Here is a 15090-nt window from a genome sequence, read left to right on the forward strand (position 1 = left end):
TTTGTACTGTGATAGTCAAGAGTCTTCCTTGCAACTCATGTCTACTTTCAAAATGGGTGTGGTGAATAACATGCATGCTCGTACAGAGCACAGAGACTGAAGAAGCTGACCATACAAAAAAAGAAAAAATAATAATAATAGTGGCCAGGATGGTAAGAAAAAAAAAGTTTCAAGCAAAAATTCAGGGATAATGGATCAGATGAGTTCTTTCTACAAAAAAATAGTAAGTTACGTTTAACTTAAAAACTTTGGGTGACATTTAAAGTGATGCCAAAAAACATGGAAAACCTGCCATGGGCCCTTTAAATAAATGTTCCAAAATAAGCAATTTGCAGAATCAACTTTTGGTTGCATTTTTTTTAAACTTCTCATCTTAACTAAATGGGATTTGTAATTTCATAACAAACTTAGAGCACAGCTTTTGTTTATGTAAAAGTGAAGATTCATACTTCTGAATGTTAGTGTAAGTTTGTAAATGCAGTTAAATAAACTGAAAATTAAAATGTAAGTAAATAAGTCATGTTTTAGATTTACAGGATGGAAAGTGATATCTCCAATTAAAATTATATGTGTCTGCATTGCTTCTATGCCCTTCTTCAACTATAATTTTCCTATTTTGCTTGTGTTTTGCATTGTCTTTCAGCTACCCCGCTTACCCTCTCATGACCTCTTCTTTCGTCATCTGTGAACTTTCTCTCTTCTTCATCTCTCATCAGTTTTCCTTTTATGGATTTTCTTAAAACCACATCCCTCTATCCTTATTCCAGCTTAAAAACAAAGAAAAATAGGCACATGTGTTTGTCTCGGATTTTAGTTACCGAATGTGTTTGACGTGTGTTGAAATAAGTGTAACTCAACAGAAGTGAAACATGAAGACTGTTTTGTTTTTGTTTTTTTCACCTTTGCAGGATTTTTTTTTTGACACATTCCTGTAAACAATTATATCATTGCATATTCTGGGATTCCCACACAACATGTCTTTTCTTAAAACTTCTATCCACACTCTGCTTTCTGTGCTTTTGTGCATATTCTTACTTCATGCGCATTTACTTCCCTCCTTTTTTTCCATCATATATTCCTCTCGCTTTCTCACTTGCTCTCCTCCCCTTTGCTCTCTCTTCCTTTTTTCTGCCCAAACTTCTGTAGCCCAGCTGGCATGGGTTTCTAGTGGTGTAGTAAAATATAAATATAATAAGGACGTTTTTGAGCTGGTGAATCCATTCTGAGCAGAGAAACATCACCACAGAGCCCACAGATGTGGCACATACTCAGGAGAGAGAGGGATGTAGAGAGGGAGGAGAAAGAAAAAAAATCCCTCTTAATGACATATGTAACAGGAGGGGCACTAGACAGCATTTTTGTTGGCATTACCAGCTACTAGACTTGTTATTAGCACAGATCATACAAATTTGACCCATCTTCGTCAGCAGTCTTTGAGAGAGTCTTCAATCTATGACTCTTACACAGTCCTTATATTTTTAAGACTAGTCTGATGTATGATTAAGTATGCCACTCAAGTGAAATCCCAAGGATCAGAAAACCTTAGCTACTGCTAAGCAGAAACGACTTGCTGTCAATCCCCATTAAAAAAAAGAAACATTTTTCCATCCCCCCCCTACTTAAAAAAAAGTTTTATCGATTAACATTTAAATTATATTATCATAATTTAGAGAAAGACAACAATTAAATAGGTTATCCCTCTGTATTTAGTGCTTCTCTTTCAACAAAAACAAGAATGCCTAATAAAGAAGCAATGGGTGTGTGTCCATGCTCACAGTATGTGCCATTTTAATAATGCAGTTTTTGTGTATTAATCCTTGACGAAGTGTTGCACACGATTTTGTGCACCATATCTGAGCGCGTATGCATATATTTCATGACCTCTGGCTGGCCTACTGCAATATTTTTCTTTGGTTCATGCATATTTGTGCGTGTCTGTGCATAAACGTGGGCTTTTAGCCCTTCATGCATATGTGTTTAATGTCAGAAAGCAGTGTAGCCTACTTCAGTCCCCTGGGCAGCTCTTTGTTTGCTTTAGCCATGTGGTGGCTAGCCTTGCCCGCTAACTCCAAGACACATTTAGCCTGTCCTCTACTTTTATATCATCCTGCTTTTATTTTCCTTCTGTCTGCTCTCAGACCAAGCACACTACACTGAAATGGCCTTTAGTAAAACTGGTACTGGTGCCACTCTCAACCATTGACAGACGGGTTTGGTTATTGTGGTTTTCACTGGCTGCCATGTTAGCTATGACTTAGCTTCTTATCTTCTGGCTCTGACTTAGTAGTACTCACTGGCTAAAACACATGCCAAAAATGTGCGAAGAAATCAGATAATTGCAGCCGATCCAGGAAATGCTATCTTTCTGTCACTGAAGATAAAAACCCCACATAGTTTTCAGATGTATTACACATAAAGATAGTTTGAGGTGTTTATTGTGGTATGGGGTTGAATACTGGAGTGTGTGGAGGGACAGAAGGAGCAGAAGGAGGGGTAAGAGGGATGGTGGTTTTAGCCGCCAGCTGTTGTTACCTTGAGCAAAATGTCCTTTAACCCCTCCATTACAAAAGCCACAAACACGCTAGCTTTCAGTGAAAAACAACCCAGATTTGCTTGTTTACTAAATATTGTGCCATGCCATTCAGGTTCCTTACTCCTTCATTAAACCCTTCCATCATTTTATTATATCCGAAATTTTAACTTTCTCATTTTATGGGGTGGTTGAAAATAAATTAAGAATTTTCTAAGTTACACAATATATTTTGACCCAAAACATCATTAAACATCGACAAAAATCTAAAAAAAAAAAAACCCCACATTATTCATTGATTGATTCGTTAATTCCTTCATTCATTCAGTTTTATTACGTGTTTCATTCATTGCAATGGGTCCCCAGCTATCCCTGCTGCCATTGGGCCAGGGGCATGATACACTCTGTAAAGGTCACCAGTTCATAAGAGGGCCAAGCCAGAGACAAGCAAGACAAACAACTAAACATGCTTCTTGTACCTACTTCCAAGATCAATGTATAATCATCAGTTAAAGAAGATAATGACCTCAGACAGGTCATGTAAAAGGACTTTACAGAGAAAGAGAAGGATCTTAGGTTAATTGTAGTGCCTTGGCTTCCTAATCTGCCTGACTTTGACTTCAGAGAAGTTGTCTGGGATGAGCTTGACTGAAGGGTTGGAAACATGAAGCTGATTCTTCAATGTAGAGACTGCAGTGAGATACCTTGATGGGATGGGATGAAATTACACAGCTGTGAAAAAAAGCTGATGGTGTGTGTACTGAGGACTTAAAGTAATGTTTTTGAATATTTTGACAGTATATTTTACGATTGCTTTAACAAAGGTTGTGCAACAAAACTTGTCTGGGCGTATAAATACATTCGGAAAATATTTTCTGATATTTGATCATGAATAAATGACTAAACTTTTTTGTCTTTGCTGTGTAAAATCTTATGAATTATATATATTAAATGTTAGTTTCATATGGAACGACAGATCACTTAACTCTCATCGCTGTCTTTCTACAGTTTTCTCACCATCTCTCATTAGCTCAGACTTTCTGTATAATCATTTTTCACATCCTTTCCATCTCTTTTAATCTCCTAAGAATTTGCTTTCATCTGTCTTCCTCCTTTTGCCCCTCTCAGAACCTTTGTTGGTTAGGGCCCTGGGTATGCGTGGGTAACCCCGATGCCCATGTAAAGGCTGTGGACTCATAGAGCCTCAGTGTCAGTAGATGAAAGCAGAGGGAGCTTCTGGGGCTGGCACCCATCTCCCTCTGTCCTGCCACCATGGCCTCTTATTTCACAGAGAAAATTAATAACTTTAACAAACATCAATGGGCGAGGACCCGATGCTTGGTTGGCTCGCTGGCTGGCCTAGTGTGTGTTGTATCTGTGAGTATGTGAGTGTGCACTGTGCACACATGCCTGGATATGAGACTTTCCTTGTATTTTCATGGCCATACATATGTCTGCGTATGTGTTAAAGCTGATACCTCACTGTTTGCAAACCATTTAATTGCCAGAAAAGAAGTAGACCGGATTACTGTATGACAAAAAAAAAAAAAAAGATAACTTGATGAATAGTTACAGAAGAAGACAATTTTGGTTGGTGACTTGCCAGTCTTCGCTTTTGGTTTGATCTGATCTGATTGTTGTCTGCTTAAAAGGCTACGGCGTCCTCTCTGGATGCCAAGAAGAGCCGAAAAGATAAATGGATTGAGGGAGGGATGGATGGGAACATGTGACCACTTCTGAAGCATTGTCGACAGCCACGCTGAATAGGCAACGGGCCTGCCTGGAGCTACGCCTGTATTTATGATCTTCAAAGGAAGGATGACACACACACGCATGTTCACACACACTCTCAAAAGTTTATAGTTACAGGAAAAGACATGCTTGTGAACATTTAGGTTCAAACTGATTTGCATGTGGATTTCTGCACAGGATTAAACACAAAGCTTTGTATGTGTAGCGTAGTGAGCATGGGTTCTGCTTTGTATGTGCAGCACCTATGATGCTAGCATCAATGCACATTGTAAACACATAAGCAGTACCTTTATGATTGAAATGTTATTTGCGATTTCACTAAAGATGTTTCACATCTCCACTCATTCTGTCATTTACCTATAAACTGTACAAGGCACTGCTAATTGGCAGCGGGGTTCATCATCTTTCATAAGAACCCTTAGAAAAACAGGGAGAGCAGCCCTGGATATAGTTTGATATTCTTTTAAACATGACCACATTCTCATTCAGAAGGGCATCATAAATAGATGCCACTTTCATTTCTGTGTGTTACATAATTAACTAGCAGCTTATTAGTGCATTTTAGCATACAGATTTGAATCACAGATACAGCATGCAGGCAACAGCAATGGCTATGGCAAAGAAAAGAATGATTTTAACCAATGTGTGGTTGGCAGACAGTATGTCACTGGTGCTTGCCAGTCAGCTCACAATAACATAAGTCAGCAATAACCATAGCACTAGAAACTCACATTTTTTTGCCAAAAAGATTTATTCACGGGGCATCAGCAAAATGGGATGTACAAGATAAGGAAATGACAAAGAAAAATAGGCAGTTTCTCATAATTCCTCCATTCTAGGCAGAAAACTTTGCTATATGCATGACTCCAGTGCAAAGGCAAGAGCCGAACTGGAGGTATGTGATCACTGCCAGTTGTTAGTCAGCAAGGTTATGCAACAAAAATTTACCTGAATTTCATGAAACCTGTTGGAAGGGTCAATCGCTACCAAAGAAGGACGTGCTCAGTGTTGGTAACAATCTTATCCTTTCAAGTTTTGACAAATACTGTAGTATCCTCCTTGAAGAAGTACACTTTCTAAATACCCTTTAGTTATTTTGCAATGTGATCAGAAAAAACAAAAACAAGACATGAATGATATCCAGTTCTATTCATTGTACTTGTATGAGACAGATGTTATCACCAATAAATAATGGCCCATTATATTTACTAAAAAAGTTTAGAAAACACATTTTTGTAAACCCATTTATACCTATCCCTACCTACCTATACCCGTATTAAGTTTATTTGAAATGCTCACAGAGCTCAGAGAAATGCTCGTGATGCTTTTTCAAGCAGGAGCCTTCCCACAAAAAAATTCCACTGCAAGGATAGTCCAGCATGTGATGTCCTGGAAAGACATGTCATTTATGCAAAGTGCAATGTGGTAAATTTAACAGCCAAGATAAACTGCAATTACTGAGCTTTAGAGATGCTGATAGGTGGATTCTGTAACCTTTGGACAGATCCAGAACGCCAATTGCCCCATGTTTCCCCAACATACATGCCTGATGATTGTTAACTTTTACTTGCCAAAGAGACTCTACTCTAATTCCAGATATCTCTGAATATTTCCTTGGTAGTCAACACAGAACTAGAAGGAAATGTTTCAATTAACTTTAAATTGTTACATTTCTTTATCATAGCAAAGAGAAGTATGTTTTCTCAAATCTTGTGAAATGTTATCAAAGCTTTTCCACACTATAAAAAGCTGGAAACGCCCACACCAATGACAAATTCTGATTTCTTCTAACCAGTTTGCATTTTCCATACCAGGAAAGTTTCAGTGAATTTACACAAGTGTCCATGGAGGTTCTATTTCAGCTGCAAGGTAAACACAGGTAAACATGACTGTTTACTGTTTGGGAATCCCTCTCTTTGCCTTTCTCTGTTCCATCAAGAGACATGAAAAGCAGTGGTGCAGCAAAAAATACTTCATGGTGTTTACACTCACAAATAATAAAACATAAAGTGTGGAAAACCTCAGCGCTGCACAGTTCAATTCATTCAAAGGAGCCAGCCCTGAGAAACAGTGGTGAGACCACTGATTTTCTGCTGGCAAATATTTGAAGAGCTAATTCAGAGGGGCTGAGTTTGCTGGTGTATTTCTGTGTGTGTGTGTGTGTGTGTGTGTGTGTGTGTGTGTGTGTGTGTGTGTGTGTGTGTGTGAGAGAGAGAGAGAGAGTTGGTCTCATGTATCGGGATAATCAAGCAAGCAGAAGTTATTAAATTAAAGTTGTAATAGGTTGTCTTTATAAAGCTGTCAGGAGGTGATCCATCTTCCTGATTAACTGGGACAGTTATCTTATTTACTTTCTAATTATCACTGGTGTAAGTCAGTCAATCAGCCATTCTGGGATCTGTCAGCCAGCCAGTTAATCAGTCATTCATCAGGGTAATCCATCAGTTAGCCCTCCTGTCAAACATCCAGGCAATTAGTCTGTCTCATCACTGGTAAATTACCCCAATTACCTGGTCAGTCACCCCACAGTCAACCAGTCAGTGACCCTTGATCAAGTTTAATATTGGAATGCAGCTGGGGAGAAATTACTGGCAGCATAGTCTGTTCTGGGAAACAAATCAATTCAATTGATTCTGTTTGTCTGCTGTTCAGTGCAAAACAACAAAAAAAAGAACAACAACATAAAAAAAAGAAAAGGTTGTCATCATGCAGGGCTGCCAAGGGCACAGAAAGCCGTACACAATAAATGGAAAGGATAAGTGGGCAGGAGTAGAGGGCAAAGCTTCGGTTTGCTCCTCTGCTGCCTGCCGGACTCTCCAGTGCGCCCTATGCCCAGGAGGGGCGGGGTGGGTGGCAGAGTACAGGGACAGAGGGAGAGAGGGAGAGAGGAGGAGGGCAGGACTGGCAGGGTGCGGTCTGAAGTGGCAACAGATCGTTTTGGATCACTCAAATCCCTCCAATTCAAGTGGAAAGCTGCAGCTTGTCGCACGCGGGGCGCGCACAAGGAGAGAGAAGAGTCCAGAGAAGGGCATCAAGCAAGGAACGGGCGAAAGTGGCGGATGTTGTGACAGCTTCCCAGAGCAAGAGAAAGAGGTGGAGAGAAACCACAACACTGCAACTTGGATATCTGTAACCGCTCTCTCTCTCTCTCTCTTTAACTCTCACACCCACCAAATCGACTTTGAACCTGTTTGTTTAAATACACGGACTTTACAGCTGCACACTTACTGTTGGTTCTCCAAGGCAGCGGGAGCTGACTTTCTCAGTGCTGCCCAGTGCTTGTTCTTTTTTTTTTTTTTTTTTTTTTTCTTGGGGAGAAGCGAAAACTTTTTGGTATCCTCATGGTGCCTCATGTAGCTGAGGAGCTGATCTTCTTTTATCCGACTTTTTCGGACGCGGTGTTGCAGCTGTCACGCATTATGGAAACTAAACCGAGGAGGTACTGAAGTCATCTCTCTCTCTCTCCCCCGGGAGAGTCCTCCCTCTCCCCCCCAGGGGCGATGCAGATCTCCCTCTTTCCTCTCACCGCCTCTCTGTGTGCCTTGGTCCTCCTCCTCCTCGCACCTGCCACGGAGGGCTGCGGGCCGGGGAGGGGATACGGCAAGAGGAGGCTCCCGAAGAAGCTCATCCCGCTTGCCCTCAAGCAATTCATCCCGAACGTCGCCGAGAAGACCCTGGGGGCCAGCGGGAGGCCCGAGGGCAAAATCACGCGCGTCTCCGAGCGCTTCAAAGAACTGAAGCCGAATTACAACACAGACATCATTTTTAAAGATGAGGAGGACACGGGCGCCGACAGGCTCATGACGCAGGTAAGTAGAGGTGAAGAGTGTCAAATACAACTTCCAAATGAAAAAAAAAAAGTGCGTTTCTTAGACGGCAACATTGAACTGAAGGAGACAAGTCACTTCAGAGCAGATTAGCCACACTGTTGCCTCCAATTGTCTGCTGAATGTTTGCTCTCAGTTAAATGTTTAAACCAGAATGATTGATTTCATTAACCCTTAGTTTCACCTCTGGATTTTGCTACCTGACATTCTCAGCTGCTCCTGATACTTTGAAATGTTGCTTTTTCTCTCAACCCCATGTGGTTGAGAGAGGTTGAGTCATGGTGTAATTTGCTATTTGACTTACCGGTACTTGTGTCTGATTCCTTCATTTTATACAAACTGTTATTCCTGCTTTATTGTTTGCTCCTGTAAGAAAACAGCTTTTACCCATACGTTTTAAGACTAGGGCAGAGTTTTTACTTTGCACAGAGTATAAATCCATCCATCTCTGCATCCTTTTACATTTGAAGTCAATTGTTAAAGGCTTTAATTTAGTCTTCATTTACTAAATTATTATTATTACCATTATGATTAAAAACATATGGTTTCAAATTGTTGCATTTGGTTAATTGTATCAGCGAGTCATTTCTGCCTCAAAAAAGGCCAAATAATCCCAAATAAACACACAATCACAGCCCTTTGTGCACTTTGACCATCCACCTGACAGATTTCACCTGACACAGTTGTAACATGCTGTTTTTTCCTGTCCTGTTATGGTGTTTGCCACTTATGCCATTATCTCACATTATAGTGCAAAGCTTCTATTTTTCCTTTTTTTTTTGTCCCTCTTATGTTGACTTATGTTCATTAACAGACAGGACACATTCACTGTCTACACTGGTTTTTTTTTTTGTCTCTTACCACTGGTTTCCCTTTTCTCTGTGTGTGCCTGTCTTAGCGTTGCAAAGACAAGTTAAACTCTCTGGCCATCTCCGTGGTGAACATGTGGCCAGGTGTGAAGCTGAGAGTGACAGAGGGTTGGGATGAGGACGGTCATCATTCAGACGACTCGCTGCACTATGAGGGTCGTGCTGTCGACATCACCACCTCAGACAGGTGGGCATGCTGAGGTTACTGTGTGTTGTAGTGTAAATAGGCCAGGCGATGTTTAAACTTTTTTGTGGTCAGACAATCAATCAACTTATCAGTAATGTGATGAGTCATGCAGTCAAGGAGCAGATCAGACATTTTTTTTTTCATATGTATGTAATTTAAAGTCTTTCAGTAGTTTTGCTAAAACACAAAACATCAAACTAACTTTATTTCTTCTGTGTACACTTTTTAAAGGAGAATGCTATCCTGTTGTGACTGAATCAATGGAAGTTAAATGTATTGATTTCTTCTTTACAGGGATAGAAATAAGTATGGCATGTTGGCCCGCTTGGCTGTAGAAGCGGGATTTGACTGGGTCTACTACGAGTCCAAAGCCCACATCCACTGTAGTGTCAAGTCAGGTAAGGAACTGATATGTGCTTAACGTTTTGTCTGCACTTTTGAATGTGCAACTGTATGTTGTTGCGTTTGTAAGTAGTTTTGATTTCTATTAATAAGGCTGAGATGTTTAGCAGGTTGTAGTTTACCTTTCTGTGCCTTTACCGTCATCCTTTGAGTGTGTTTGTGTGCATGGCCTATTGGGAGGCAATCAAAGCAGGGTGTGCACCTGTGTTCTTTGCTTTATTGAGTCTCACATCTTGGTCAGATCTCATCAGAATCCCTGTGATCACAACACTACAGAAGTACACATTGAAATGTAGAAAATCTGTTTTATGCACAAAATTGGTTGTATAAGATTTACTCAAAGTGATTTCTTATTCTTAGTTTTTTTTATTTCTTTGCTATAACATTTGCTTTCTCAAATATATTGTCAATATAGACCCACAGTTTACAGCACGCCCTCTTTATCAGCTCAAGTCTTCCTGAAAACAATAGCTGACAACATTCCACATCCAGCTACTTTAACCTGAGAGATTTTAGAAATCCATTTACCCATGTCTGGTACCACCAGTTATTTGATGCCAAACTACATTCTAGCAGTCTGCTGAGGTTAGTAGGCTGTGAGATGATTAACTCCCTCTTTGTTTTTGCTGTTGCTTTTCCTTCAGTAGGATTTTCTCAGATCTCTTATCTGAGCCTTATCACAGTCCTCCTTTTCTGCAGCCTTCAGGCTTACAGACACACACCTTGGACAAATATTTGGCTGCCTTAAGACAACCCTCCCACTCAAACACTGACACTTATACTAATGATTTTCTCATTTCAAACCTATTCTATTCTGTTCTATTCTATTCTATTCTATTCTATTCTATTCTATTCTATTCTATTGATTGCAGTATCTTAGTCCTCATGTTGTCATGGAGAGTGAGCATGTGACTTGGTTTAAATCTCAAACTCTGCTGTAATCCAAACAGTATCTAAAACCAGGTCTTAGTCTGTGTACTTTCCTGTTTCCCTGACCCCAGGCCGTGCTCTGACTGCGTTGATACAATCAGCTGGTTATCCATTAGCTTTTACCTACTACCCCATCTTGCCACCTCATCTTACCACGTCTTAAAGGGCCAACTAAAATACACACTCCAACAAACAGACTGCACTGCCTGTGACTACCCAGGCAATGAAAGCAAAAGAATGAGTGTGTTTTTTTTAGGCTAAATATTTGTATAATTATGTCATATTAAATTATGATATAAAATTTGGTTTGATAAATGAGTACCAAGCAAAACATTGAAAGCTGTAAGTATTACAGAATACTTCAAGGGCTGCACCTTTAATTACCCCTTTCTACACAAGCAATAGTGAAAGAACAGTTAAAAGAAAAATCTAATATTCAACTCTTGATAGATTTACATCAGCATGTCAACATGTGTTGACAAAAGCGGTGTTTATTTGCAGGTGTGCTTGACTTCTAATAGTAAGTAGAGCCAGATGCAGACAGAGAACACAGTCCTATATACATACGTTAACAATCCACCACTGATCCATAGAGATAAAGTTCTTGGGTTGTGTCAAAGTCTCACCTGCTTTATAAATCACTGAATGACCTAGAATAACATGCAGGTGCATTCACCGTAGAGGGCCAAATGCTGCTGAGTTGTTGCTCAACTCCTCAGAGGAATTCCATTTGTTTAGTCTTTTTTTTCCCCTCCTTGTGCCTTTTCCTTCATCTTTGCCTATAAAATAAGCAACAATGAGACAAAAGCAAAAATCATAGAATTAGATCAAATGTGATGACTTTGCATCTCTTTCTTTCACTTTTCAGATCACTCTGTTGCAGCCAAAACAGGTGGTTGTTTCCCTGGTGATGCTCAGGTTATCCTTGAAGGCGGCGCCACCAAACAGATGCGTGACCTTGTCCCTGGCGACCGCGTCTTGGCTTCCTCAGCAACAGACGACCACGCTCCGCTTCTCTACAGCCCTGTTGTGTCCTTTCTGGATCACCAGCCCAATGTCTCAAAGGTCTTCTACATTATTAGCACAGATGTGGGACTTAACATTACACTCACAGCTGCTCACCTGATCTTTACCACGGACTGTGCTGGTGGACTGAACAAGTCAGAGTGGAGAGAAACAGCTCAGCAGAAACTTCTTGGCTCTGAATGGGAGGGTAGGCCAAGTCATGGAGCAGGTCTGAGGACTGTTTTTGCCAGTGAGGTCCAGACGGGACAGTGCGTTTTCACATCGACGGGGGAATCAAAATCACATGCAAGACTTTCAGTTGTTACCTCTGTGAAGGAGCAGAGGAGCACTGGGTTATATGCTCCACTCACCCAGCATGGGACTATAGTGGTTAATGGTGTGCTGGCATCTTGCTATGCTGCTGTGGACAGTCACCAATTGTCTCACTGGGTATTTGCCCCAGTAAGACTCTTTTACAGCATGATGGGGCCTTTCCAAGTACAGAATGATGGGCTGCATTGGTACCCTCGGCTTCTACAGAGATTAGGGAAAATGCTGCTGGATGCTGGACATTTCCACTCCTGGGGTATTGAACAATGACCCGTTGGACCAACAGAAAGATGGTTCAGACTAAAAACTCCTTTCAGGCCCCCGCATTCAGGGGTAAAAACAGATTAAAAGGCGGCCACTGAGGAACCACCAAATACAACTATTAACAGTGTAAATACAATTTCTACTAACTCTGCTTGCCTGTATTTATTCTACTTCCATAAACCTCTTTCATGGAGAGAAGATTGAGAGAGAGAGAGAGAGGGAAGTTTAGAAGATAAAAAAAAAGACATGGGATTGACATCAAATCTGGCACTTCTGCAAAAGATTCATGATTCTGAAATTCTAAGAAAACAAAAACCAATTTCTTTATATGAATATATATGAATATCTATCAAAACTGGTAAAGGTTCAAAAACAATAAACATGACTCAAAACCATAAATTTGATGAAAACCAAAAGAAAAACCAAATTATGAGGTGAGACAGTGTTTTTATTTTTGCTTTAAGTGTCAACAGTTATGCTTACTGAAGACACTTAAACATGAGGCGGAAGAGAAATGGTTTAGGTGACCACAAGAAGGAAGTCTTTGAAGGGGAAGAAAAAGAGAAAAGTAGTGAATAATCTTGGTGAGATGTGACTTCAGCATATTTATACACTAAAGTCATGTTAGAGAACAAAGAAATGTTTACTTTCAGAATAATTACTGCAGCAGATTCACTGTTTCTTTGCTCTTATATTTCAGTTTTAACTGTATTTTGATCGGACTTTTTAAAGTTTATGTCTATGCTGAAGTGCAGATGTACCACTGTAGCTTCACATCATAGAACTATTGAATGGAAAGGAAGGCTGATGGGGACAGCATTTGTGCTGCAGCGTGCACACTTACAGGACATTTCTCACTAACTTATTCAGGGTGGATTCTGATATGTTTAAGTCTGTTATCCGGTTTTATGCAACTTGATTGTCTCGATCGGATTTCTGTGTTCCTTTTACACATTATTTAAATGTTTTCATCAGGTTTATATTTAAAAACTTTAATTCCTTTATTATTGTATGGGGTGGGGGTTCAGTTTTCAGGTCAGTAGTAAGACTCAGGCTATATTCAACTACTGTATTAAATATCATCTATGCATCACATTAAATTGCAGTTGTTTTTGTAATTCTTGAATAGTAAGAGTTTATTTGTTTGCTCTTCCTTGCGGGGTATTTTTATTTTAAGTATCATCTGCTTCCCAATGCTCGAGTCCACGTAGCTGCATTAGATCTGACTATTAACACTAACAGTATGGGAAGCAGGTTTACTGTTATGAAAGAAGGCTGAATGGAATTGGTAAAATATTTAAAATGTATTTATGTTGGATATAAATACATCTACTCCCCGACCCCCAAGTTCAGTCATAAATACAGAGATGTCAAACTCTAGCCCTCAAGGGCAAGTCCTGCAAGTTTTAGATGTTTGTCGGCTTCAACTCACTTGACTGAAATGCTTAGGTCATTGAGCAGAACTGGATAACAAACTGTTGAGCCCATTTTGTTCTAATGTTGAATCAGTGAAACATCTACAACCTGTTGGACGGTGGCCCTTGTGGACCAGAGTTTAATGTCCCTGCTTTAGTATGGTTTCTAAAAAGTCATTGTTTTTAGTTCTCTTGAAACTCCAGGCATTCACGTTTGTCTATGTGACTGTTCAAATATTTGTCGAATATGTATATTAAGCTGTTGTTGGAGATACTATTTAAAGTTCTATTTTTAGAAAATGCTGTAAATATATTATTTTTTTGGAAAACAATTTGTATTTGACACATAAAGTTTTTGTTCTTAACCAGATATTGTTTTGCATTTGTATTAGCAAAAAGATCCAAGAAAAGACCCCTGCCTGACCCAAGGAAGGTCACGCTGACATGTTGAACTGCCTTTAGCTTTTACTGCATCACACGTTAACTTGTAGCATTGTTTTATTCAGCTTCTACAGTGGCCACTTCTCCAGCTCATCCCAAAGGTTCTCAGTGGGGTTGAGGGCTGTACCTGGTGAAGGCAAAACCCTCTATTGCTCCCCACTTATTGTATTCAGGTCTCTGTACCTATAACAGTTCTGCATGAATCCCTGGAAATGATGTCTCATACTTCCTGAAGTACTTTCCCGCAATATGTCTGTATAATCAGGGGGAGAGAAAATCCATTAATGAAAAATCTGCTCATTCAGAATATTCAGGTAGTCAGATGACGTCTTCTTTGTGCACATAAAGTTTCTCAACCAAGACCCGACTAAGTGAAGCAACCCCAGATCATAGACTGCCCCTACAGGCTTGAACAGCGGTCATTAGGCATGATGGCTGCTTCATTTCATCTGTCTCTCTTCTTACCATGATGCTCCCATCAGAGGATAAATCTGGACTCATCAGACCACTTCACCTCCTTCCATTGCTGCAGAGTCCAATCTTCATGCTACCCAGCAAACTTAACCCTTTTTAGGTTAGCATAATCTACAGTGTCTGTTTAGTTAAATCCAGGTTGCAACTTTTATTTATTTATTCAACAGGCAGTGTATTACTGATCACTAAGGAATAGTTGATACATTAAAGTTTAAGAAATTCCTCTAATCTTTCCTGTAATTTCACTGTGAAGCTAGCAAAGAGGCATCGGGCATCAACATGTTAAATGCTGGTCAACACCAACAATAATGGTCATGTGATGCACCACTGTAACCTGCACAATGTGAGTCCAGCATGGATAGCTGTGGTTACAGGGTGGGCTGCTGCTTGGTTTCAGAACCACGGACAGCAGCACAGCAACATTTCCATTTACTGTTCTTGATGGCTGTGAGTTTTTGCTTTTTGCCGTTGAGCGATAGTCCTGTTATGCAGCGCACCCTGCTGGTTACGTCTGCATTTCCAGAAACTAGAATTTTAAAGTTTATTTAATATTTTTCTTGATTTAAAAAAAAAAACAACTTTCTTTAAAGAGTAAATAACTTGGCCATTTTTCAAGTGTATATCAACAAAATAAAACATAAAGAATAATTATCAGATCATTGTG

The 15090-nt window shown here is 39.9% G+C and overlaps 1 protein-coding gene across 1 annotated transcript; it reads left to right on the forward strand.

Moving 5' to 3' along the window:
- Positions 1–7782: 7782 nt before the first annotated feature.
- Positions 7783–12102, forward strand: LOC306767013 (indian hedgehog B protein-like; the record flags this gene model as incomplete). The annotated part of the gene is made up of 4 exons (XM_079254902.1): positions 7783–8091; positions 9008–9165; positions 9460–9563; positions 11366–12102. 4 exons carry the CDS (start codon positions 7783–7785, stop codon positions 12100–12102), a joined length of 1308 nt encoding a protein of 435 aa, XP_079111028.1.
- Between the last annotated feature and the right edge of the window lie 2988 nt (positions 12103–15090).

The sequence above is a fragment of the Telmatherina bonti genome (assembly GCF_933228915.1).
Source record: "Telmatherina bonti genome assembly, chromosome: 15".
Lineage (NCBI taxonomy): Eukaryota > Metazoa > Chordata > Actinopteri > Atheriniformes > Telmatherinidae > Telmatherina > Telmatherina bonti.